Raw genomic sequence first — 27,650 nt, 5'->3', positions numbered from 1 at the left:
GGCGCTACCAGTATAGCGTTGGCTCGCTCTTGACGAATTTTGACAAGCGTCCTTTGAATGAGTGGAGTCAGTGGGAAGAGGTAGAGGTGTTGCATCCATCTCACCACGAATGCATCCCCGAGTGACGCTTGACCCCTGCCTGTTTGGGAACCGAACATGTCACACTTCTTGTTGAGAGACATCGCAAACATATCCATCACTGGATTCCCCCACCTCTGGCAAATCATATGGTAAGTCGCTGTGAAGAGCCTCGTGGCGCAGTGGTTATACTGCTGTACTGCAGCCAAAGCTGTGCTCACGACCTGGGGTTCAATCCCAGGTAGCCGGCTCAAGGTTGACTCAGCCTTCTATCCTTCCGAGGTCGGTAAAATGAGTACCCAGCTTGCTGGGGGGGCAATGTGTAGCCTGCATAATTATGTAAACCACCCAGAGAATGCTTGAAGTGCTATGGGGCGGTATATAAGCAGCACACTTTGCTTTTTGCTTTGCTGTGTCGAGTTCCCATTCGTGATTTTGTTTGGGTAGACGATTCAGCGAGCCTGCAAACTCGTTTTCTTCCATGGAGACATGAATCGCCATGGGAAACACGTGATGGTCATAGCACCATTCCCACAGAAGAATAGTCAGGTAAAGAAGCAACATGGAGCGTGTGCCTCCTTGTTTGTTTATATATGGTTGTGGTGTTGTCCGTAACTACTTGGACACTACGACCTTATATTAGCGGGTCAAAGGCTCAAAAAGCTTTTATAACTGTCCACATCTCCAGATGATTTATGTGGAGGCAACTTTCCTTTGCGGACTAAAGAGCATGTGTGATTTCCGCAATGGGCTCCCCACCCTGTGGGGCTGGCATCTGTGGTGACTTGCACGGTTAGACGTAGAGGTCGAAATGGACGTCCCATGAGTAGATGTGGAACTGATGCCCACCAGTTGAGCTGCTTTGCCAATTCTTGTGTGACTCGTAGTCGTTTGTGTTTGCTGTCTGTCATTGGATCGAAGTGGGATAGAAACCACGCCTGCAGAGATCTCATCTTGAGGCGTGCATGAGGGAGCCCCGCCGTTGTGGATGCCATCAGGCCAAGAAGATGCTGAGCGTGACGAGTTGCTACTTTGGGATACCGATAGAACGTATGCACAGCTTGGCACAATTTTAGAAAACGCTCTGGTAGTAGAAAGACTCAAGCATTTACAGAGTCCAGTCGAGCACCTATGTAGTCTATCACTTGTGTGGGGACTAAGTGGGATTTTTTCATATTTACTTGAAGGCCTAGATTTGTTAAGGTGTGCAAGACAAACTTGGTGTCTTGGATGGCTTTGTGTCGAGAGCTGGCCACAATCAACCAGTCGTCTATGTAAGGAAAAACTGACACACAGTCCAGGTGAAGATACATAGCCACAGGTGCCATGCACTTTGTGAAAGTGCAAGGTGCTGTGGAAAGGCCAAAGGGAAGGGCGCAGAATTGAAAGGCCAAACGTAGGTATTTTCGATAGTGTTGGTGAATGGAGACATGAAAATAGGCATCTTGAAGATCTACTACTGTGAACCAATCTCCGCGATGTAAGAGATGGACAATGGATTCTAGAGTTACCATCCGGGAGCGAAGAGGATGAAGGTAAGTGTTTAAAGCTCTCAGATCTAGAATGGGTCTTTCTTTGGAACCGCAAAGTAGCTCTTTATGTCTTGAGGTGGTACTCTTTGGATGGCACGCTTTTGAAATAAGGAAGCGACTTCTTCTTCCAGTGCTGGTGAAAATGATGTGTACTGGATGTGACCTAAGGGTGGATACTTTACTAACTCTAATCAATAGCTGAATTGTATTATACCTAGAACCCATTTGTGATCGATAGCCAATTCTGAAGAAAAGGGGAGAGACGGATTTTATATGGGAACGTCTAAGTCAAAAGTACAGTTTTGTTTTTCTAGCAGGGCCCGGTAAGACGTGCACCTCTTTGACAAAGCTTGAGGACGGAAAGAAGTTGCAGCTGAAGATGTTTGGGAGGATCTCGGGGTGCTCTGCTGTTTAAACGACCTGAAAGTTTGAGAAGAAGAGGATGGTTGATATTGTTGCTGATTATAAGGTTTGCGCCATAAGTACTTTTGGTACTTAGGCTGTTGTTGGATGGTATAGGATTTTGCAATTTTCTTAATCTTATGTAAGTTCTCCATCTTGTCATTGTTTCTTTTTTCGTTAAAAAGTCCTGTAGCGTCAAAAGGGAGCTCTTCAATATGGGACTTAGCTTCCTCCATTATACCTGAGGAACGCAGCCTTGCATGCCTTCTTAGACCTATAGATGAAATCATGGACTTAGATGCCACATCCGCAGCATGCCTTGAGGCTAGGCGCTGATGTTTAGCTACTGTATGGCCTCCGAGTAAGTATTGAGGAAGGATTCCCTAGTGTCTTCTGGAGCTGCTTCCAAAGCAGGGAGTATTCTTGTCCACAGTTGTTTTTGGTACGCTCCCATTGCAGCTTGATAATTTGCCACTCTTAGTAGGAATGTAGCAAACAAGTACTGCTTTCGCCCAAGGATGTCTAGTTTGTGGCCTTCTCTGTTAGTAGGTGTCACCTTGGCTCTAGCTGATGATCTTGAGGTGTTAAACTGGACTATAATTGAATTGGGGGTAGGATGCTTGAGTAGAAACTCTGCCTCTTCACCATGTGTACGGTAATGGTTCTCAATGCGACGGGTGACCTGAGTGAAAGCAGGTGGAAGAGACCAAGATTCCTTAACCAGCTCCATAAGAGCCAGAATAAATGCCAGACTAAGCGGTGCGGTTCTGTCCTGTAAAATGTCCCCAAAGACAAGGTCCTCGTTTGGTTGTGGGGGCTGCTTGGCTTCTAGCTTTAAATATTTTGCCATTCTGGAGACCATCTGAGCATATGATGAAAAATCCTTAGAAGGTGAGGAGGTGTGCGGGTCCCCAGCATCCGATTCTGGTGTCCTACCATCTACAGGAGATTCTTCAAAGTCCTCAGAATATACGTCTTCCTCTTGATCGGAAGGCGGAAGGGACAGTACACCCTCCTGCTCAGAAGGAGGAATGGATGGAGGTGCTCGAGTGTTCTGTGTATGAGAACTAAGTCTGGTCATCTGTTGAGTGGTTTGAACAATTTTATGTTTACTGGTGTGCGTTGGCAATGACACACTTGGCTGTTTAGAAGACTTTCTCTCGACATTGTGCTGCTTAGATTTTGTATAGGTCACATCCTTGGTGCTGAGGGACTTTCGGCGTCGATGCCTAGGTGGGGACGCAGACAAGGATGACGATGTTTGAGGCATATACATAGCGTATCTTATGTTTACGCTTCCGTTCAACGTCAGAAGAGGAGTCTGAAGAATATTCATAATCTCTTCTTCGACGTCGAGAGCATTTCTGATTCACCATCAAATATATAGGATCATCAGTGGAAGACTGCAACGTCAAGAGGAGTGAGGTAAAATGACTACTTCTCGACGAGAATGTCGATGCCGCTCAGGCGCTAAATGCTTCCTTTTTGTTGTTTTCTTACGAGGTGGAGAGCCTCTTTCCGATGAGATGGATGGTGAAGGAGACATATTCAACGCATGCCTGGTCAGAACAGGGCTGTAATGGGCAGAAGCTGCACTAGAGTGGACTCCATTCTCTAGTTGGCTAGGCGATGGCGAACAGCTCGGCATGGGGACCGACACCGGTGCCTGTTGAAGAGGGATAGGATCGCCAGCCTCCTAAGGGGAATCACGGTCCCATGATGAATCCTCTAAGATGGGTGATGGTAAGGATGCAGAGACTGGCGGAATTTCTCTATGCCGATCCTTTTTGGTAGACTGCTTGTTGGGCTTGTCTTTAGGCTGTACTTTTTTCTTTTTTAGGTCTTCCTTTTGTGGCGCAGACGATGCCGAGGTAAGAGATTTCTTAGCGGCTGAAGGGGCAGATTTCTTAGCAGTTTTCCCCGTAGCCTTAGATGCTGGTACAGACAGCGTGGAATCGGTGGAATCCTCAAGACGGGGGGTAGCTGAGGGATTTGAGGCAGTCTCCATAATGTTGGGTTTTGACGTGGAGAGAGTTCTGTCCCACAAATAAAGTTTCAGCCTCTGCTGTCTAGCCTTAAGGGCAGGCTTCGTTAAGTTCTTACAGGGCCTGCAAGAGTGAGGTTGATGACCCTTCCCCAAACAAAAAAGGCAGCGCTTGTGGCCGTCCGAAAAAGGGAGCTTACAGGTACATGAGGCACACCGCCTGAAGGGACCCGAAGGGGACATAAAGCTAAATAAATAAATAAATAAATAAATAAATAAATAAATAAATAAATAAATAAACAAACAAACAAATAAATAAAACTTGTAATAAAAATCGCGACTTACAGGTCTGGTAGTTAAAAAGCAGCTAGTAAGATAAAAAGGATGGGGAAAAAATGGAGCGGCAAACCCGTATTGAAGCACAGTCCAGAATCCAAAGGCAAAGTCCAAGTGGTCCGTAGTCGAGTAGAGGAGACAATCCGTGAAAAAAGGGCGGGAAACCCGGGAAAGGGGTTAATCAGTCAGTCCAAATCTAAGCCGAGGGGTAACAATAAATCAAGGAAGAATACAGAAATTGTAGTCAGACAGTCTGTGGTCGAATAAAGCCTAGTCTTTAGAAAAATAGGGAGCTCTAGTGCGAGAAGTTCCTGTCGCCAAGGCGGAAAAAATGGAACTGAGGTTGAGGCAGGCGGAGCATGCACTGTAGGGGTAACTTGCTACTACAGTGGTGCTTTGCTAGACAGTTACCCCGCATGACAGTTTTTTCGCTAGACATTGACTTTTTGAGATCGTTATAGCAATTCGCAAAATAGCGATTCCTATGGGGGAATTTCGTTGGACAATGTTTGGTCCCTGCTTTGTAAATCGATTTTCACTAGACAACAATTTTGACAGCTCCCTCCGCGCTCACAAAACAGGTGTTTTCGGGACCTCAGCTTCGCAAGACAGCGATTTAAACAGCTGATCAGCGGTTCGCAAAGCGGCTTTCCTATGGCCGATCTTCGCTAGACAACGACGATTCTTCCCAATTGGAACGCATTAAACAGGTTTCAATGCATTCCGATGGGGAAATGCTTTTCGCTAGACAATGATTTCGCTAAACAGTGATTTCAGTGGAACGGATTATCATCGTCTAGCGAGGCACCACTGTAATTTTTTCTCTAAAAGCTCTAGAAGATTCCGAGGAATCCTGTGCAGGTGCAGTTTAACCCAGTTCTATGCATTCACAGAGGCCACGATGAAGAACCATCGTATCCCTTTACAAAACCACTTTGATCAATCAGGTATTCTATTTTCCTTTGACATTTGTCTGCCTTCTGGAAAAGGCAGGCTATCAAGAAAGATTAGCCAGCTGTGTTATGGCTACAAGCAAGTCATAACACAACTTGAGCAGATTAAGAAGTTACTTTAAAGAGACCACTCCAAAAATTTTATACGAGGCACAAAACTACCATATTACAGTGGACCTAATTGTTCCACAGTGCTCAATGGCTGCTCACTAAAAACCTTAAGTATCACTGAGCTGGAATCACTCTCACAGCCCCCAATCCCAGCAAGAATCCAAGATTGTCACAGAATTCTGTTACTGCGTCTTTCTCTCTTAAATTCTGAGTTATTAAACTAAGACCTTTGTCAGTTTATTCTCCAAGTCCACATCTTCCCTTTCTTCATATTATTCCTGTTGGAGTTACAATGTTCCCCAATTTTTAGATAATCCAAAAATGCTACAGATGGATAATTTTCTTCAGCTCTACAAGTAGATAAATTTATGGAAGGGGCTATCCCAACACACTGATAGTTGTCCCATTAGCTTCCCCTTTTTCTGTGGTGTGTTTATGTGGATTAAATAAATACCCCCTCCCCTCTTCAACACTGCAGCAACCTCTGCATTCCAAACCGCATCACTCTAAATCCTTGCTAGTTTATGAAATGCTTACAACAGCTGCGTGGATGTTAGAACTGTCTCTGCCTTGCAGGTTTTTATCTTCATGCTGATTTATATTTATTTATTTGATTTATATACCACCCATCTGGCAGCCAGGGCCACTCTGGGCAGTTTACAACAAATAGACAAGCAACACAAAAACAAATGAAGCTGATGCTTCCCCACAATATTTTTTAAAGCAAATGTATTTTGACATCTAGTAACTTGGTGTTGCAGCTGCTTCCCAATGTATTGCATACATACTGATGTACCATATTTGCCGGCGTACAAGACGACTTTTTGGGCCCAAAAAACATGCCTCCAAGTGGGGGGGTCGTCTTGTATGCCGCGCTGGCCGGGGAGGAAGGCAGGTGGGCAGGCAGGCAGTCGGTCTGGATAGAGGGAGGGAAGCACAGCCTGCCATGCCTGAGTGGCCAGAGCCCGCCGCCGGGCTGCCCGCTGTCCCGCGCCACTGAGCCAGCCGCGCACTCGCTCGCCTGCCACCCGTTTCCCTTTTCCTTCTCCTCCTGCCGCCGTCCACTCAGCCTCTTCCGTTCTTCCTCGCCCTCTTGCTGCCATGCCTGAGCCGCCCCCGGGCTGCCCACTGCCCTGCGCCGCTGAGCCTGCTGCGTGCTCGCTCGCCCGCCACCCGCCTGCTTCCCCTCTTCCTCCTCCTCCTGTTGGGGGGGGTCGTCTTATACGGCCAGTCGCCTTGTGCGCCGGCAAATACAGTACATAAACATCTTTAAAATTCCTCTGCTAAATACTGTATGAATGTGATTTAGTGAGTCCAACCTGTGTTAAGATGCACTATTGCCATGTCCTGTAAAGCCAGTTCATTGGGTTCTTCCACACAGTACCATGATAGACAGATAGGCAGGCAGGCAGGCAGGAATTCCGCTCCAATGTTGGAGGCATTCAAGAGAAAACTGGACAAACTTCTGTCAGATCTGCTTTGATTTGGATTCCGGCGTTGAGTAGGGAGTTGGCCTCCACGGCCTCTTCCAACTCAATTACTCTTATGTTTCTAAAAGTCATCTTATGGGTGTGCATTCCCAGAACATGTACAAGTTCTCACATATGATCTTAACAGCGTAATGCTCACTTCCCCATCCAACTTGATTTGTACCCCCAAAATGAGAGAAAGTTTATAGGCCTTACTTTAACAGACTCTGGTTGCATCACAGGGGCTGGCAGAGCTATGGCACTCTGTGCATAAATTTGATGATACGTTGCTTGAACTCCATGATCAGAATATGGCTAGCATGCAAAAACAGAAACACTTCTATGTAGTTCAATGTAAGAAAAACATTAACCAGAAATTTTATTTTATTCAAACTATTTTTTTCACATTTAATTAGGAACATAACAGTATACTGACCCTGGTAATATGACTGTCTTGAAATCACTGGCAAAGCACAGAACTGTATCTGATTTTTATATGCTCCTGATCAAAAGCTGCGGCTATCTTTTTCATTCTTTTTTAAATTTTGGCTGATTTGGAGCAAAAAGGACTTTGTAATGTAGATGTAACAGTGACACATGTAGAAAGCTAAATAACAATGAGGAATAGAAGGATATTTGTCCTGAAGGAAAGGCAGAGACTGAACTGAAAAAAGGAGCAGAAATTTCTTTGCAATGGGTCTGAAGACACCAAACAAACAATTCATCTAACTAGATTCTAAGGCAGCAGTTGTAAAATCAATGAAATTGGAATTTAGTGGGTCAGAACTTTTTCCTTAAAAGACAGGAAATGTTTTTAACATTCAACTATCTCATTATTTTCTCCAACATCAGATGGCTATTAAAACTGTTTTTGTGGTGACTTGCCTCATCCGTTTTGTCAAAGAGCGGCTAGGGACACACCTAAGTGTACAGAGTTAAGGTAAAGGCTCCCCTTGACATTAAGTCCAGTCATGTCTTTATCTAGGGAGTGGTGCTCATCACTGTCTCCAAGTCGAAGAGCCAGTGTTTGTCCGTAGACAGTTTCTGTGGTCACGTGGCCAGCGCGACTAGACACGGAACACTGTTACCTTTCCACCGAGGTGGTACCTATTTATCTACTTGCATTTTTAACATGCTTTCGAACTGCTAGGTTGGCAGGAGCTGGAACAAGCGATGGGAGCTCATTCCGTGGCATGGATTCGATCTTACAACTGCTGGTCTTCTGACCTTGCAGTACAGAGGCTTCTGCGGTTTAACCCGCAGCGCCACCACGTCCAGACACCCACACCCGTACACCCATACCCGTATACCCACACCCGTACACACACAGACACACAGACACACACACACACACACACAGAGCAGACGTTCTATCTGTTATACTGCCAGAAACAAATTTAATTCCACACACCACTCTCAAAATTCAATGAGACAAAATAAAGAACTTCACAACCAGCACCTTATACAAGCTGTGTGCAACAGGCATGTCAGGGTATGAGAAAATTCTGCTTATCCCTAAGAAACCAAAGTCACAGGAGAAAGGCTATTTCTGCCCAACAGAGTTTCTATTTAATTCCTTATATACAAGTAACTGACCGTGTATCACTTTTAGAACTTCAAAGCTGGAAAGGACCCTATGGACCAAGTTCAGCCCCGTCAAGGCACAGTGGGAATCAAACTCCCAACCTCTAGCTCCACAGCCAGATGCCTAAGCCACTGAGCTATCCAGCAGTTGTCAGTCTATGGCCTTATCCAAATGGAGTTTCTGTTGCTGTAAATGTTACTGGTTCATCACTGATTATTCCAGGATTTGCTCCACCATTTTTATGATGCAATATTTGTTCCAGAAACAAATTCCATGCCTTCCTGAGCCTTTCTGTCCCTTCTGCCTTCATGAGATTTTCTGGTTCTTGGGGTGGGGATGGGATAGTTTTGCAATGAGGCACCTCCTACATATAATAATCTTAAACCTCATCAAATAGGGCCTGTAAACAAATATTCTTGTTGCTGACTAGCAGCACCAGAACCTTGAGCTAGAAACAGCTGCTGCTTCATTTCTATTTCTCTCTGTTCTATAAACCAACACTTTGCACTTTGCTACTACAAAGAGTTAAGGATAAAGGAGACACTGATATTAGAGCAAATCCTCAAGCACCAAGGAAATAAACTGTCACCTCATCTCTCCCTGCTCTTCCTTCATTTAATCCAATCTCTCTTGTTAATCTGCAGGCAGGATAATGCTAATTCCCACTAAAAACAGGGAAAAGAAAAGAAAGCTTTGGGTTGGCGCCTGGGAATTGACAGTAAGAGTGTGGTCTCCTTTTCACTAAATCTTTTGAGGCAGGAATAAGCAAGCAAGCAAAGCACTGGCTTAGGGAACATAGAGAAGTAGGCAAGATAAAAAGTATCCTTTTTCGCTCTTTGACATGGAGCATTTGCACAAGTACATGTACATCTACATAGGAATAAAGCTGGTTTTTCCATATTTCCAGCAGCGGGAAGTGCAATACAGCTTGTGGATGTGAATCCTTGTAACTGCAGATATGTTTGTGACAAAATGGAGCTATAAGTACTGGTAACCAGAGAAACAAACATACAGCCCTTTAACAAAAAATTCTACATGAGGACAGCCAATTCTGTCCCCTAGCAATTTAATGATAACTGAAAGGTAACATTCACTATGCACGGTTTCTAACAGATCTGTCTAGTATACAAGCATTTTATCGAGCAGACACCGTTTTTAAATATTTTTCTGAATATAAATACCTCTGGAACTGCAGCTTCCATCAGAGAAAGAGAAGGAACACATCCACCATCTTGTGCAATTTCCAGTGGTTGATAAGTAATTTCAGAAGGATGCAGATAGAAGAATGAGGTGGGAGAAGCAGGGGACTAAAGAAACAGAATTTAAAAAAACACACAAACTACTAAATTCTAAGACCTCAGACTAACAAAGGAATTAGTTTTAATATAAAAGTCTAAAACAAACATAATTACTATATATAATTATCTCCAAAATATGACACAAGAGCTAGATCAAACATGACTAACATTCAACCATGTCCACACTACTCCTATCAACAAAGTTTAATTTTTTAAAAAATTACATTTGAAGAATATGGCCTACAGTAGAATTGACTACATGTTCACCTACAGTACAGCACTGGTTCTTAACCTTGGGTTACTCAGGAGTTTTGGACTGCAACTCCCAGAAGCCTTCACCAACAGCTGTGCTGACTGGGGTTTCTGGGAGTTGCAGTTCAAAAGCATCTGAGTAACAAAGGTTAAGAACCACTGACCTACAGCCAGCTCGTCCCTCATCCAGTACTTCCTCTCCAATTATATTTATGTTCTGGAATTTTTTAATGGGAAGTCATGCTCTCCTAATGTCTGCTGCCATAGATTGGAAATCATGACTTTCTCATTCAATAATTCCAATCAAATTTTAAGCCATATTGCAGTGACCCAAACATCTTGCCAAACAAATGACAAAGCAGCTCAATTTCGCCCCTGATCCTAATTACCACAGCCAGTGCCCTTCAGTGGGAGAATCCAGATGCCTGCTTTTTATTACCGTGTGCTGCAATCATTAAATTTTGATATTCTTTCTTATTTCAGAAATTGTGAAATCTCAACATCATTGTGTCTGCATAACTGTGTCTGATCTTACTTTCCCCCCTCTTGTATTCTCTATCTACTTCCCTTTCCACTTTTCAAAATCTACAAGCAATTAAAAAGCATTCCGTTGTGAGAGAGTGTGGGACACCATCTCAACCAGTAATTCAGGGAAAGTAATGAATCTACTGACTGTATAGCCAATTGTCTTTTATAGCAAGTTGTCAATGTATAATCTTTCAAAGCTAGATCTTCTTTGGGATCCACAGGAAACAGTGCAGCTGAAGTGATATTTAACATATTCTCTCCTTTCAAAATTGTTCCAAGCCAGCAGCATACTTGCTAAGAATGGTCAACACACACCTCTTGTGTCATCATGATTCTGTTAGCATGATGTGCCTTTAATGTAGCAATAAGCAATAAAGAGAGCTAGGAAGATGCAGCAGGTTCAAATCCCTGATCAGCCACAAAGGTTATTAGTGACCAGCACAGTCCCTATGTTTCAGCCCCACAGCTTTTTCATAGTTATTGCAGGGACAGAAGTGGAGGAACTGGACCATTTTTACTCTCCTGAGTCCATCAGAAGAAGGGTATGCAATACATGTAATCGACATAGCGGCCTTAGTCATAGTATATCACTGTAGGGTTATGACTGATGAATGCTATCATTGTCTTTCATGTAGAAATGAATTATGGAAACATTTGTCTGTTTGCTTTTAAAAAAATTATGCCTATTACTCAGAGATGGTATGATTCTACCTCTCAATCTTGCCACCTTTTCGAAGCCTAAGATCGCTACTTGTGGCTTTCATCCAAATGGCACTGGCTACCATGGGTTGAAAATGGTAATTCTCTATCTCTCTCCCATGGTAGGACTAGGTTTTGGTAGAATACATCTGACCCTTGGATACCATTCTCAGAGGAAAACTTTGAACAATACATAAACAATAATACATGGGCCCAGTTTCTTTAAGAGAGAGGCTTAAATAGCTTCCATGTCTTTTTCAGCAAGTGGGGGCTAAGAAGTCAGACAGAAACTAGAATGGAAAAACAGCTGTGCTTTCTGTAGTGAATCTGATACTGACTATTGCTCTGGACAGTTTCCTTTGTGCTAACTTATTTATGCAGTGATTTTTAAAAAACACTGTATTAACTCGTGCATTAAAGGCAGACATTCTTTTTCCAACATCGATGTCTATGTGTTTCTGTATTTCAACATGCAGAAAAGCCCATTCACAAAGAGAGAACCAACCAACTATTCTTCTGTTTAAAGGAGACAGTCATAGTGGAGTTATAACACCAGAAGTAAAGGAAATTGAGGCCAGATGCACCCTTTTGCACTTTAACATTCACCCCAAGTACACAATGCAAGTGTTTACCCAAGAAGACTAGGCCCATTAAACACAATATAATTTCATTCCCCCAAACACGGATCAGTTGGGAATGGATTAGTAAAGATTATGTAACTGGATAGGATTGTACTGCATATCTGTTGTCTGCAGATGGCAACACAAACAAAGCCAGTGATTTGTTCATCTCTTCTACTCTAGAAGTGAAGTAGTTTGTAGGGAGTAGCAAGTGTGACAAGATTGTAACATTTACATGCGGTGGAAGTTAAGTTATAAAAGGGGGGCATTAATGTGCCTACATGTTGAGTGAAGGGGCTTTTATCTACACCATAATCTGTCTTCTTCTGAAGGTGAAACTTCAACCATAACGCTTTGCTTTAAATACTTTGGAAATGAAAATATAAAGCAGATTGAACATAATTTACCTGTGGTATACTCCACTGCCATTGTCCTGGAAGACACTGTGCAGGAGCCTATGATAATGGAAGAGAATAGTGTACAAAATTCTGCATGGTCAAAATCCCCAATCAACACAGTTACAAAGTTTGTAAAATGAAGTAAATCCTGACATTAATAATAACAAAGTGAAGTAAAATAAATTGATAAAAGCCAAGATCACGTATCTATATAACTCTATAGTGGTTCTTTGTTTAGTAGTACATAATACCTACAATCACGATTACAGAAAATCTCAATTTAGTTATCTGTTATTTCCCTCATTTGATGTCACAATCTTGTCACAAAAATCCTTCAAATTTTACCTGATAATGGTACGTAGGTTGCTGATAAACAGGCTGAGCTACCATCACAGGGGAAGTCGATATCGAACGTGACTTTAAGAAAATATAAAGATCAGAATCTTACTGAGCTGTCATTGTGTATTTGAAGCACTACAAAGACATTCATATACCTAGATCATTATTCTTTTAATCAAATGCACTAAAAAAAACCCAAAACATACACACTAAAACAAAAACAGGGTTGCCAATCCAGAGTTGCAATAGTTATTCCCCTTTTAATGTTTCGCACAAATCCTCCCTACCTTACCTTCCCAGGGCTTGATCCTACCGACAATAAGAAATGCTGTTGTATATTGTTCCACTTTTGTAAAAAAACAAGTTTAAAATAACATGACATAAACAGAAATACAGATTATTTTATCAGGGAAGTATGTTTCCTGTTTGGAAAGTGACATAAAAAACTGTTCCACCAGAAGGTTCTTTATTTTAGTATGCATAAGAAACTGTGATTTATTTCAATCATTTCTGCATGTCTAAATGCCTCTGCTGCTGCAAACTACATCTTTAGATACCAGAAGAGGCAGTAGGAGAGGTGGTGGCAGCAACAAGACCTGTAGCGGGGAGGGGGGGGAGAATGGACAGACAGGCACAGGAAGTTTTAGAGGAAGGGGAGGGCGTGGCCAGTCCACTGCAGAGTTCTAAAAGTGAACTGTCTTTGGGCAAAAAAGAAAAAGAAAAAAAGAATCAGAGGCACAGATCCTCATGATTTTTATGTAGGACCATCCCCAAAACAATCTCAATCATTGGCACCATCTCTACCCACAGATTCGACAGTGGCTTGAGGATGATCTCAGGTTAAATCATATGAATCCATGAGGATACATGCTTGGATCACTGTTTCTGTATCGCTGCAAAGTAAGGCATCCTTCATTTCTGTGGCGTAAAAATGGGAACTGACGGAGCATTCTTAAAGGGATAGAAGCAACCAAGCTTTCTAAAGGGGCAAGCAGCTTTTCCCTCTCTCTTCCTTCCCTCACCGCAGCAGCAGGGGCAAGTGGCCACCATGAGGGCAAACATAGAACAAAGTCTCGAATGCAATGAGTTTAAAAACCAGTGTAGCTCCCTCAACTGAAATACAACACAGCTTTAAAAAGGATTCTAAATTTTCCCAAACCCAAATACCATGTGACTACCACATGATTTCTAAATCAGTTCCATTTAGAATGGAGCTTATTGTGTGGCAAATATAAACAAGCCCTTAGTTAACCACAGTATAGCGTTATATTGGCATCGGTACTAATTTATACTAGGGCTAACTTTAAATTGGAGAATTTGAAATTTGGACTTGAAACTTGTTTCAAATTCTGGTTTAGAGATAACAGTTATTAATATTGTGCAGATAGTGGCTGAAATCTAGTAACATAGTTATGTTGTGTAAACCTGATGATGTAATTGACCACTGACATACTTTGTTAATAGTTTCCTAACCCATGCCCCCCCCCCCATTTTGAAGAGTTCCTTGGCTTCCTCAGATTCCTTTTGATCTTAGGGAACCTTCGGAGAACAGAATGAGAGAATATGTCTTAAATGTTTGATAATTATGTTCTCCATTCCCTCCATGGCTGTCAGAAACAGCAGTGGTGATTTTCAAACATCTAAGACTCTATTCTGCTATCCTCAAAGGCTTCCCCAGGACTAAACGGATCCTAAGGGAGCCTAGAAACCTGGGGCAGGGATGGGAATAGAAAACTTTTAATTGACAAAATACAGTCATGGCTGATGACATCATCATGCTTACATGGTATAACCTGACATTACTGAATTTCAGCCCGGTGACATTTAATGCTGTAAGTTGGGGTACCCTATATTGATCAGGCATCCTTCAGTCTCAAGAGATGATGGTAACGTGCTCTGAATAGAGGTCTTGGAACAGCATCTAGTGTGGCTGAGAAGGCCAATTCGAGAGTGAAAATCCCTTCCACACTGGAGACAAATATACAGTGGTGCCTTGCATAGCGACGATAATCGGTGCAGCAAAAATCGCTGCAAAGTGATTTCATTGCTATGCGATATTAAAAAGCCCATAGGAATGCATTGACACCCCTTCAATGCATTCCTATGGGCTTCAGACTCACCTTTGAACGAAAATCCAGGTGATACCAAAAATGTATCGGAGATAACGCAAAAGGAATGTGTTCAGTTTTCTCTCCTGCCGTGCACAAAGGGTCCAGTACTCACTACAGTACAAGTGTACTCTGGACCATTTCTTAAGTTAGGAAATGACTGAATGGGTGTATCTCCTACTGATTCTCATTGTTTCTTTCAATATTTATTCTACAACTAATGATCCCTAACTCTGAATATATCTTATTTTTTGGCATGAGTATGTGGTATATTCTGTTTGGCTGGCAGGGCTTGTTCTCTGTAGCATTTCCACTTGCATTATTTTATCTTGCTTTTGGCTTCTGTGACTGCCTGTGTCAATCCTTCAGAAATGTCCAGCTGACACCCTTGATACACAGAGTGAAACATGGTGATGTACAAAGTGAACCCTACACCTTTTGCTTGCCTTCTGCTGGCACTAGTAAGGACAGCTGCAATGCAATTTGTAAAGTGTATTTTTACAAAAAAAAATCCTAGTTTAGCACTGTAGCTAAACTTGGTGCTAAACTGATACAGCACTAATTCAAATGCTTGCCATGTCTAGTCAGTTGAGTGCTAGTTCAATGGCTAAACGTTAAAAAAAAAGAGGAAGGTATCTGAATGTCAGTGAAAGGGATGGGTAACAGAGTGATAATAATGGCAAAGAAAGGTGAGGGAGAAAGGAGAACTGTGTAATGTATGGACACTTGAAATGTACCTTCCTGGGACAATTTCTGTGTGAACCATAATAGCAGTTTAAATGCAGAGTGTGGTACAGTGACATTTGTATCAACCCAGCACAAACCTGTATGTGGTCACTCCCTAACCTATAGTCGTATCATTAGGAACAAAAGTTAAGTGCAGCACATAAATTTAGAATTTGGGAGTAAATTACTAAAGTACCAAATCAACCTAAGCAATTGATCTTGTCTAACTTCAGAAGAAAAGCAGGGTCACACCTTGTCATGATCCTGGGAGACCATCATTATTAGGGATCTTCAAGCAACTACAGAAATAAGTCTTAAGCTGAAAACTTGGACAGCCACTGTGAACTTTTTTAGCTTATTATGCGCTGCAAATGAATTTAATTCATTTATTTATTTATTTACAATATTTTTTTAGCCGCACCATTGCCATACTAGTCATGTCAGATTCAGCAAAGACAAAAACTCATGACAGGAACAAAAAATAACACTACATTAAATATATACCGTGGTACCGCGACTTATGAACATCCCTACTTACAAACATTTCGAGTTGCAAATGGCTCCACTCACAAAATTTTGCTTTGACTTGCGAACGTAGCATCAATTTAAGAACAAAAAAAAATTTCCTGCCCTTTTTTTTTGACCTAAGTTCATCTTAGGTCAAAAGAAGAAAAAATAAAAATAAAAATTCTCCCCCTAGTGGTAGAGTATGGATTAACCGGCTTTGCATTAGTTCCTATGGGCACTAATGTCTCGACTTGCGAACAGCGCCTCGACAAAAAAAAACAGCCATAACGGATTAAATGGTTTTCAATGCATTCCTATGGGAAATTTTGTCTCAGCACTGTATTTCATGCCAATCAGCTCAAAGTTAAAGACACTATTTTTCTTTGCTCCTGAATTCACAGAGACATTAAAAAACAATGGAGAATTGGGCTGGGAAAAAGTTTCTGATCTTTCTGCTTATTCAGCAATGTTTTACTGTTTTCTCATTAACTCTTCAACTGCTTTTTTTGCATTCAGAATACAGTGGGCCCTCGACTTACGAACTTAATCCGTTCTGGGAGGTTGTTCGTACCTCGGAAAGTTCGTAAGTCGACCTAGCATTTCCCATTGAAATGCATGGGAACAGAATTAATCCGTTCCAGCATTTCAAAAAAATAAATAAATACAAAAATAAAAATAAAAAGAGCAAGTCCCACGTTGGGACTGCAAAAAATAAATAAATAAAAAAAACATACACACACACGCAAACCACAGAAACATAACCCCCCCAGTCCAAACCAACCCTCCAAAACCCACACAGAAAAGTTTAAAAAAAGAGGACTTACCAGTCCGAAGCCTCCCGGCACTCTGCTGGTTCCACGTGGCGGGGGCCAGCGGCCAGGCGCCCGGCCTGCTCTAGCCGCCGGGTGTTCCGCTGCCTTTGGAGCTTTCAAAGGGCTTCCTCCGATGTCAAGGAAAGCCCTTTGAAACCTCTGAAGGCACCAATCGCGGCGGCGAGGACCCCCAGGGAGGTCTCCCATGGTGGCGTGCAAGCCCTGGGAGACCTCTTTGGGGGTCCCCGCTGGCACGATGGGCGGCTTCGGAAGCAAGCTGGGCTGGCCAGGGAGGAATCGGCTCCCTCCTTCTACCCGACGGTGAGTCCCCTTCGCGCCGGCTGAGCTCAGCCCAGCACAAAGAGGACTCAGCATCTGGTGAAAGGAGGGAGCCGATTTCTCCCTGGCCGGCTTGCTTCCGAAGCCAAAAAGGCAGGGAGAAAGCGCGGGAAATTCAAACTTCCCACCCTTTCTCCCTGCCTTTTGGGTTCGTAACCCGATCTGCGTTCGCAAGTAGGGTTTACTAATTGCGATGAGATCGGGTTCGTAACCCGAAATGTTCGTAACTAGGGCTGTTTGTAACTCGAGGGCCCACTGTAATTAATCACATTCTCTTAAATACAGCAGTGTTTAAATGGAGGGAAAAGTTCTTTTAAGTTGCAAGTGTATAGTCCCTAGGAGGATGTCTTAGGGCCAAATTATGGAATGAGTCTCCCCCTCTGCCTGCAATGTGAGTAATAAGTAGAACTGCACCTTTCAAAGGAGCTTCTCTCTAATAGAGATATGGAGATCTCCGCATAGATTAACTTTGTTCAGATTTATTTTGTATTCAACATACAAGAATAAAGAAAATACAGAAAAGGTAGTCAATATTACTTGGATATCAGATTAGGTGTACTCACTTCAATCTAAAAAAGGCATTACTTACAGGCCATGGTTGTGGAACCGAAGCAACTTCAGGAGCATGAAAATAAGCTACTCCATTATGATATGTGTACGGATATCCAGTTGATGTTGTTAAATACATTGTCCCAGCTGCTGGCATTATACTTGATCCTAAAATAAGCAGTGACAAAATAAAAACCCACGAGCACTTTGCTTACTTACATTAGCACTATAATAAGAATAAGGATGGTGAGAAAGAGCTGAAATGAGCACGGGCCTGAAGCAGTTATACAAGTGCAGTGTAATTTCACAGTGCAAATGGAGGCTTCTAGAAACCTTCAAATTCCCCCGGAAGCTACAGTTCCACACACAGATGTTGCTCCAGGGGTGAGAGTTCGCTGATTCACAAGGGCAGCTTTTTGGGAGGGTGCCATGAAATTCAATGAGAAGAAGAGGTAGGAAAACCCTGTTCCATAAACATTGCTCATAGTTCTCAAACTCCATAAACATTGCTCATAGTTCTCAAACTCCATAAACATTGCTCATAGTTCTCAAACTCCATAAACATTGCTCATAGTTCTCAAACTCCAAGCCATTCTCTCTGTCAATCTGTTTATTATGTTGCAAAAAATATTAATTGAAAAAATCAACTCACTGCTACGTAATTAATCCCATATAATTAACATTTGAGAAACTGATGAATGTAGCGAAAAGAGAGAAACCTGCATCACTATAAAAAGATATATGCTTCACATGTTGGTCATATTCCTCCAAAGGACCGGGCCATCTTGCTACAGGGATTTTAATGTCCACTAGCAGGCAAATAGAGCACTAAATAATAATCTGTGGCACAGGAACAGTCCCATTTTTAAAAATTACATTTATCATGTCCACGATGACAATTGTGGGGTTTGGGAGTAAGTAAGCAAATACATACGAGGAATCCCTACTTGCTGCTTTCTTATTGCTGGACCAATATTCAGTTTCTTATCCTTGTAATTCAGTTTTTCAGCCTGAACAAAAGCGAAGAAAATATACACATATCATAATAATACAATAGTGTTTTATACATTATTCTCAGTCAGGAATAGAAACAGCTATGTTTTATCAGGGCATGATTGAGCAGAGTCTGTTTCTTGAAGAATTCCTAGGAATTCCTGTCTTAAGCTGACATTTTATGTCTTCTAAGGACGGGTCCTGCTGAGGAAACTTCAAAAATTAAAGTCTGGACTGCCTGGTTTAGACACAGCTCCACTAGATATAGTGTTACTAGTGGCCTGACTATAGCATTCCAACTGCTGTTCCTTGCTTGATCTCATTCCTGCAGAGAATCAGCTCTACTGGCCCTGACCTGCTCAATCTCCCGCTCATCTCCCTGTTCAACCACCATCTTCCTTTTACGCTACCCTCAATTCTACCCTCTCTGCTGGATTTATACAGTCCTGATCCCAGATGCTATGCAGATTTCACATGAGAAGTTCAAGTGATTAAAAAAATTAACAAGAAATAAACAGCCTTAAATAAATATTAAACATTTTAAAAACCAATTAATTTTACCTCTTGTAAAATTTTTTGTGCATCTTCCTGAGTTTCAAATGTGATGAAACCATACCTATGTCAAACAGTATAAGTTATTATTGTTAGCATACATTATATGTACAAACTTTCCAAACAATATTGCTGCTTCATCTTGAATACAGCATACACCGCCCACCCAGCAGTCATGTAAAAAGAGAGCAAATAATTTTTATGGCAACAACAATTTTTAATATTACATATTAATAAAGTACACAAGAGTATCAAATAAATGTTAGCTAGATTTTATTATATGTATTATTTTGATTGTGCTGCACAGAAAGCAAATGAGATTTGTATGATCTTTGCCAGAATAGCTTTTAATGGGGCAAAAGCCTAGCTTATTCATAGGAAAAACAGATTAGTACTATTTCTACCGATACGTAACACTTTACTATGGATTATGGTTCAGTACTATCTGCATTATTGTGCCCGAATATAACAGAAGTTTCCTAAGCAGTCATTTTGAACACACATGGAACAGGAACCTGCATTTCCTGTCTCAGAAATGTCTAGAGCTTACCCTAACTATTTGATTTTATTTGTCAATCCACTCACAGAATTTTATTTATATTTGTCTGTGGGGAACCTGTGGGTACCACGCTGCTGGAAAGGAAAACCAACTGCAAACTGTGAGAAGTGTGACCAGCAGGTGAGTTCTACATCAAGGTTACAGCTTGGTTTGACTCCCTGCCATCTCCCTCCAACTGCACGCTCAGAGGAATGCAGCTCACACCTTCCCACTCTGTTCAAACTCCCAAGCGACACAGCAGTTACAGCAACAGAAATAAAATGAGCAAATGCAGTCAGTGTGGCACATGCAGCAGAGCAGGGAGCTGGATTATGTGAATCTGCAGATCACTTGAAAATTACATGTATGTAACCTGTTTTTCTTTTTCATGGTCTTTGTAAGAATAGAAAAAATAAACAAAGACACAAGGAGACAGGAAGACAGTGGTCACCTGTTTGTTCTAGCCACTACTGTGAAGTTTGAAAGAGAAATGAACAAAAAGGAGAAGGGCATGGGCCTGTAAGTGTGTGACAAAAAGATAGGGGCGAGGCTTTTACCAAGCTCACACCTAGCTACAGAAACCTCCCAAGAAGGCTTTGATGCAGAGACAGAACCCATGGGAGAAACTGCCCAGATACTGTGAAAAACAGTTGTTTAAAGCCAAGAAGAGCACACATAAAAATGTAACTAGCACAAATGTTAATACTTTGGATACTGAATATTTAATTTCTGCTGGTTTCATGTGTCTATCTGTTTTGTATTTTTAAAGGGTTTGAATTATTAAGCATTCCATTATCATCTCTTTCGTCACCTTCAGAAGTTTTTGCAAATAAGTAGGAGTCACCAGTTGTTCTAGTTCCTATTCTTTCCACTGCATTTTTTAAAATTTTAGTTCCATGAGTTGTCTTCCCATGTAATTCTTCATATTCATTGCATCTGTAAGTTCCTTCCTCCATTATATTTCAGTAACAATATGATCTGTATGGGTTGTATATTATAGTATATGTGACAATTTCAGTTCCCTTTGTATTATAGTAAGACCTCCATATCCGCTCAATCAACATCCACTGATTCACTTATCTACAGTCTGGAAATATTAAAAATATTAAATGAAAGTATTTACAAATATGGATTTTCAAGATGTAATTATCAGACTGGCCACAAGAGGGAACCAAACAGTACATTATGTGTAGGAAAGACAACACCATTTTGCTTGGTCTCCTGGCAGCTTGCGGCAGCTTCCTCCCACAGCAGTGTTGTCATTGTAAAACTCAAGAGTTGGATTGGCTGGTGAAGCAGGAGGAGCACTGATCTAAGTCAAACTGCTCCTTGGGAGATGTTATCCACCTCCTGCCATTCCTGCCTTCCCTTTCTTCAACACTCCCTAACAAACAAGGAAATTCTTAATTGTCTTGGGAAAAAACCCACAGAGCCACTGAGATATTGAGATTGTGTGTGCACATGTGTTTGTGTGAAAAGGAGACAAAGGCTGTTGTCTTCAGCACAGGCATGAGAGAAGATTTCAGTTTTGTTCTTATTCATTGAGGCCCCGTCGAGATAAATATTACAGGCACAGGGGAGATCCTCAGTCCAATAGACTGTGTTAGCTATAAACCACACTTTTCACCAACTGATCCCCCCGCAGATATGGGGATCATCTGTATTTATAGTAATTTTATGTGTATATGAAAATTAGCTGGTTGCCCAGCAGAAAAAACAAGTTGATTGATAAGCAAACATGGTGTGTGAGAGTTAGAACCATAATGACTGCTGGGGAAGTGCAAAGAGGGGGAGATTTGCTTCAGTGCAACTGGGACACGATTGGTTGCTTTTTCTAATACAGGTATGTAGGAGGGAGTGAAGAGATGATAGAGAATTTAATGTAGTTATTTGGGAATTCATATTTAGCAGGGAAGAGATATGATTAGGGACCTTAGGAATGTGTATGTGAGACAATTAAGATTGCAAATTATAGGTAGATGAGACTTAGATTAGGAGGAACAGCATAAACATGAAGATTAGCTTTGAGATATACAGTGGTGCCTCGCTAGACGATTACCTTGTGAGACGAAGAATCCGCAAGACAATTGGTTTTTGCGATCACTATGGTGCCTCGCAAGACTTTTTTTTCTATGAGTGTGCTTCGCAAGACTTTTTTTTAAGACCGATGCTTCACAAGACTTTTGTTATTTTAATCCCAAGTATTTTTTTAAAATAAAAATATTCCTTGCTTTATGCAATGAACAAGTAGCCAGGATTAACTTTCTTAGGGAAAGCTGCTTTACAAGTTTGGCTCCTCTCCCAAATCCTTATACAGAAAATAGAGAAAGGTATAAATGTAAAAAAGAAGAGGAAAGTAATGGCCCAATACTGAAAAAATGACACAAAATTTGTAACAGAAGTCCAACAATCTGACAATTTTAGGTAAATGAGTTGCAACATCCTTATGCTGGAAAACATGGGAAACCTCATAAACCAAATTCAATGCAGCTCTGATCTATATGGTTGGAGTGTGCACAAACCTTCTTACCTAAGATAAAATATAAAATAGGAAACAAGAGGGGGATCACATTTTCTAAAAAATGAGATTCTCTTGATGTAGATTTTAAGGCCCCTATGGATGTCTAACTTGTGCCATACTTCCTCAGTAAAGACAGAAGCTAGAAGAAAGTAAAGCCAGGACATGTGATCTGTCAAAAAAAGTTTAGATTTAAAAGAGTGACTGTCTGGGTCCAAATCTACAGATGGTACATTCCAGACAAGGGTCTCCAGTTCTGACATACATCTGGCTGAAGTGACTGCCATTTAAAAGCCACTTTAAAAAAGAACAGTCAAAGAACTGAATGGAGAGGTTTGAGTGGGGACTTGTTGAATACAAGGTAGCTGTTCCAGAAAGAAAAGAAGTGAACAAGACAAGTTCTCAGGGGCACTTCCCGCTTCATGTGGGAGAAAGGGCTAATACAGTGGGGTCTCGACTTATGAATGCCCCTACTTGCGAACAATTCAACTTACGAACCCACCCTATAGGGGAAATAAGGACTCAACATACGAACTTCCCTCAAGTTAGGTACAGGAAAAAAAGTGCCCCCTCCCTCCTCTTAGAGGCTTCTGGAGGGGAAAAAAGGGTCAGAAACTTAAAAATAAATAAAAGAAAGTCACTTACCAGGACTTGGTAGCCCCCAAACAGCAGGAAAAAGAGCAGGAAACAGCTAAAAGCCGACATGCAGAAGGGAGCCTGGCAGCCATTTTGTGATTTTTCCCCGCTCCTGCACCCTCCTCTCCCCGCCTATCAGCTGATGGGCTGGCTCTGAAGAGGCTTGGGGAGGCTTGCTCAGCAGCTAAAAAGCCTGCCTGTGTGTCTTTGTGCTGAAAAAAATCAGCACGACATGCTTTAAAGCATGATTTAAAATTGGCTTCGTTGAAAAAAAAGATTTCTAAAGTGCTTTGCAAACTGTTCCCTGCCTTCCTCCTCGTTTCCTGAACCTAAGGGAAAAAAAGAAAAAAATATCCCCCTCTAATCGCAGAAGGCGGAAGAGCAGTTTCCCATTAGTTTCTATGGACAGAAAAGAGCAGATACAGATTAAATGGTTTTCAATGCATTCCTATGGGAAATGCAGATTCGGCCTAAGAACTTTTCGACCGAAGAACCACCTTCCAATACGGATTAAGTTCGTAAGTCGGGACCCCACTGTAGGTGCCTTATCCTGCCTGCAGACAACAAAGGGCCATGACATGTCATTTAACGCAGTGGCCCCCAACCTTTTCTGAATTGCAGACCACCCTGCGCTCACGGGTGGGGACACACTTGCGTGCATGCACAGAAGGGTGCTCACGGGTGGGCGGGGCACTGGTGTGTGAGGGTGGTGGGCCATGCATGCGGGGTGCATGGGAGGAGTGCGTGCAGGGGGGGCAGGAGATCTGTCTCCACGGCCCAGTTCTGCCATGGCTGCGGACCGGGGCTTGGGAACCCGATTTAGTGTAGTGGGCTAAAGCCCCAAGTGCAGTTCAGACTACAGAAATGGTAAAAGTTCTTGGATGTCAATGGTGGTATGATAGATGGACTTAAGCCTGTTTCAAGAGAAGAATGGGAAGGTGCTATGAAGATTACAAAACGAAGTGAGTGAGTGAGTAAGTAAACGAACAATCAAACATTGTGTTAATGTGCCTGTCTGATTAGCTCAGCCTCAAATAGGATTCCCTTTCAGAAGCAGTTTGGCTAAATGGAACCAGTTTGGAAGGACAGGTTACTTACCTGTAAACATAGTTCTTCAAGTGGATTCTCTATGAATACACACTGGTGGGTTTAACAGCGCCTGCGCTGGTCCTCTCGGAATTTTCTAGAGCTGTTGAGAAAAAGATACAAAGTTTAGGTTGCCCTGTAGTGCGCACGCTCTTCCCACCAGACCCTCAGTTCCATATGCCCGCACATAGAGAGAGTTGGAACTCAATCCACAGTGACGGACATGTGGGGAGGCTGGGTGGGTCGTGTGTATTCATAAAGAATCCAATTGAAGAACTATGTTTACAGGTAAGTAACCTGTCCTTCTTCAACGTGGTTCTCTATGAATCCACACTGGTGGGTGACTACCAAGCTACTTGCAGGATGGTGGGCCGTCACTGCAGCAGTGATGTGAGCACAGCCTTTCCGAATCTTGTCTCATTCTTAGCCCAAAGGTCCAGCCTGTAATGCTTAATGAAGGTAGATACACTGGACCAAGTGGCTGCTCTGCATATGGAAGGGATGTCTACCCCCGCAGCAGGGCAGTGGATGTAGCCATAGCTCTTGTAGAATGAGTACGAAGACCTTCAGGGAGAGGTTTATGCTGTAACTCGTAGGCCAAAGAGATGGTGGAAACTAGCCATCGTGCCAGAGTGGACGAAGAAGCAGCAGATCCCTTTCTCTGGCCATAAAAACATAAAAAGAGTCTTTGGACTTTTCTAAAGTCCTTAGTCCTTGTAATGTAAAAGGACAATGCACGATGAACATCTAGGCAATGGAGCGTGCGCTCAATGTCCGAAGAGGGATTAGAAAACAGGGTTGGCAGTAACAGTGGTTGATTAACATGAAAATCCGACACAACTTTGGGAAGGAAGGACACATCTGGGTAGAGCATCACCTTATCCTTAAAAAACTGAAGGTAAGGAGGATCAGCTCGAAGTGCAGCAAGCTCACTGGCTCTACGAGCCGAGGTGATAGCAACAAGAAATAAAGTCTTAAGAGACAAAAACTTCAGGTCACAAGTAGCCATAGGCTCGAAGGGAGGATGGACTAATGAGTGAAGTACAACTTGCAAAGACCATTGGGGCAAAGGCCGTCTCACAGGGGGCCGCATGTTAGACAGGCCTCTGAAGAAGGCTTTCACTGTTGGATGAGAAAACCATCTGGAAGACTGAGAGTCTTGTGGCTGAAAAGTCACTATAGCCGATGTGTAGACTTTCAATGTAGACTTGGTTAGACCCAAGTCAAAGAGATACCGGAGATACAATAGTAAAGTAGATAACGAGACTGGAGAGGGTTGTAGTCCTCGCTCTGCTGTAAATTTCAGGAAACCTTGCCACTTGCTTTGGTACAATCGTGTAGTTGACGGTTTCCTAGCCTTGTCAAGCACCTCCCTCACTGATGGGATATCCTCCAGGCTGTCAAGTGGAGGGATTCGACATCTGGATGGTAGATCGACCCCGAGTCCTGGGTAATCCAGTGGGGGAGATAAGGAAGTTTCCACCTGTCTATTGCCATCTGAAGAAGTAGAGAGAACCATGGTTGTCTGGGCCACCAAGGTGCAATCAAAACTGCCTCCGCTCTCATCTGGAGGGTCCTGACTAGGGACCTTTGAACCATAGGAATGGGGGGAAACATGTACAAGAGGCCCATGTTCCACGGGATCATTAATGCATCTCCAGACGACCCTTGACCTCTTCCTGCCCGAGATGCATAGGCCAGACATTTCTTGTTGTTCACAGTTGCAAACAGGTCAATGCTCGGTGTTTCCCACCTGTTGCATATCGCCTGGAATATCTCGAAGTCCAATTCCTACTCGTGGTTCTGAGAGGAACGACGACTTAGTTCGTCTGCTACCAGATTGTCTTCGGTTGCTATGTGAATGGCCACTGAGTAAATGTGTTTCTGGTAACACCATTCCCAGAGATGTATTGCGAGAAGCAGGAGGGACTTGGACCTCGTTCCTCCTTGCTTGTTCACATAGAACATGGCCGTGGTATTGTCTGTGACTAGCTAAACTGCCCTGCCTTGTACCAGGGGTAGGAAAGACCTCAGGGCTTTTATGATGGCTAACAGTTCTAGGTGGTTTATGTGTAGCCGCTCCTCCTGTGAGGACCACAGTGCATGGATCTGGTGACCTTCGCAGTGTGCTCCCCACTCAAGGGGACTGGCATCTGTTGTAACTTGTGTGGTCAGTTGAATTGGGCAAAAAGGGCATCCCATCAATAGGTGAGGTCGATAGGTCCACCACTGGAGCTGTTGGGCCAGTTCTGGTGTCACTGTTAGCCGTTTGTTCTGGTTGTCGCGGAGTGGATTGAAAAGTGACAACATCCAAACCTGGAGAGAACGCATCTTGAGTCGGGCGTGTGACAGAGTCGACGTTGTGGAGGCCATGAGGCCCAACAGATGTTGTGCAAGCTTGGCCTTCACCCTTGTGCTGGGTTTGAACTTTCTTATGGCTTTGTGTATTTTCTGAATGCGTTCCGGAGGCATGAACATTCGGGCTTGGAGTGAATCTATCCTTGCTCCAATGTAGTCCACAACTTGAGAAGGACGCAGCATGGACTTCTCGTAATTTATGGTCAGGCCCAGTGCCTTTAATGTGCGAAGAACGCAATGAGTGTCCTGCAGAGCCTGGTGTTCCGATCTGGAGACAATCAACCAATCGTCTATGTAAGGGTATACCTGGATCCCTTGAAGACGAAGGTAAGCTGCCACAGGAGCCATACACTTGGTGAAAGTCCTCGGTGCTGTGGAAAGGCCGAATGGTAGGGCCACAAATTGATAAACGATGTTGTTGAAGAACAGACGCAGATATTTCCTGTGGTTCCTGTGTATGGTAATATGGAAATATGCGTCCTTCAGATCCACTACCACAAACCAGTCCCTTGTCTGAGAAGATGAACAATGGACTCCAAGGTCACCATTTTGAACTTGCGTACCCTGAGAAACTTGTTGAGGTTTCTTAAATCCAGAATAGGCCTCAAACCCCCATCCTTCTTGGGGACCAAGAAGTACCGGGAGTAGAAACCGTTCAGGATGTCCTCAGATGAGACTGCTTGAATGGCTCCTTTCTGGAGTAGAGTGAAAATCTCTTCCTCTAGGACAGGGTCGTACGATGTAGGGGAAACCTGTCCTAGAGGAGGCGACTTTATAAACTCCAGGCGGTAGCCGGAGTTTACAGTGCTGAGGACCCAGGTATCCTGAGTTATGAGTGTCCAATTGTGAAGGTAAGGAGAAAGGCGGGTGGTTTGGGTGGTGGTCGGTAATGTGGTCAGGAAGTCAAAGGTATTGTCTTTGTTTCTTTCCAGGACCTTTGAAAGATGGCTTTTTACTGGAAGATTGGTGCTTGAAAGAAGATGAGGGTGCAGCCTGAGGAGGACGCTGAGGAGGCTGACCACCATAAGGCCGGTAAGTATTGGTAGAAGGTTGTTGGTAAGTTTGGGTGGCGTATCTTGAGCGCCATTGAAACTTTGGTGGCTTGGGTGGAGGTTGGACAGAGTATGATTTCGCTGTCTTCTTACTCTTGTGCAAATTTTCCAAGTTTTCATCGGTACTCTGGTTGAAAAGGCCCGAGACGTCAAAAGGTAAGATTTATACCCTGGACTTAATGTCTTCAACAATATTGGGAGAGCGGAGCCAAGCATGCCGCCTTAATGTAATGATGGAAGCAAAATTCTTTGAAGTGGCCTCTGCCACATGGCGAGCAGCAAGACATTGGTA

At 42.8% G+C, this 27,650-nt stretch overlaps 1 protein-coding gene and 1 long non-coding RNA gene across 10 annotated transcripts in view; one reads left to right on the top strand and one right to left on the bottom strand.

Annotated features, from left to right (window-relative positions):
• BOLL (boule RNA binding protein) overlaps nucleotides 1–27,650 on the bottom strand; it is a 94,302-nt gene that overhangs the window by 41,632 nt on the left and 25,020 nt on the right. For all 7 annotated transcript variants that reach the window (XR_012080917.2, XR_012080918.2, XM_078380029.1 and 4 more), the window contains 7 exons: nucleotides 19,180–19,234; nucleotides 18,560–18,635; nucleotides 17,666–17,793; nucleotides 12,591–12,662; nucleotides 12,255–12,302; nucleotides 9,632–9,757; nucleotides 7,082–7,180 (listed from right to left, as the gene is read on the bottom strand). Coding sequence is in view for 5 of the 7 variants with exons in the window: in XM_078380029.1 (XP_078236155.1) it covers nucleotides 7,082–7,180; nucleotides 9,632–9,757; nucleotides 12,255–12,302; nucleotides 12,591–12,662; nucleotides 17,666–17,793; nucleotides 18,560–18,635; nucleotides 19,180–19,234 (604 nt within the window). In the remaining 2 variants the exon portion in view is untranslated. The remainder of the gene's footprint in view (nucleotides 1–7,081; nucleotides 7,181–9,631; nucleotides 9,758–12,254; nucleotides 12,303–12,590; nucleotides 12,663–17,665; nucleotides 17,794–18,559; nucleotides 18,636–19,179; nucleotides 19,235–27,650) is intronic.
• On the top strand, nucleotides 680–23,330 carry LOC140701911 (uncharacterized). 3 transcript variants are annotated; one of them, XR_013538417.1, is made up of 5 exons: nucleotides 692–3,437; nucleotides 3,516–3,755; nucleotides 3,853–3,883; nucleotides 13,395–13,484; nucleotides 19,758–23,330. It is a non-coding gene; the product is annotated as an uncharacterized LOC140701911 (long non-coding RNA). The 3 variants fall into 3 exon arrangements; XR_012080921.2 differs by having other exon boundaries at nucleotides 680–3,755; XR_012080922.2 differs by lacking the exon at nucleotides 13,395–13,484 and having other exon boundaries at nucleotides 680–3,755.

This window comes from Pogona vitticeps, chromosome 1, assembly GCF_051106095.1.
Source record: "Pogona vitticeps strain Pit_001003342236 chromosome 1, PviZW2.1, whole genome shotgun sequence".
Classification (NCBI taxonomy): Eukaryota; Metazoa; Chordata; class Lepidosauria; order Squamata; family Agamidae; genus Pogona; species Pogona vitticeps.
This window is presented reverse-complemented; position numbering and strand designations above follow the sequence as displayed.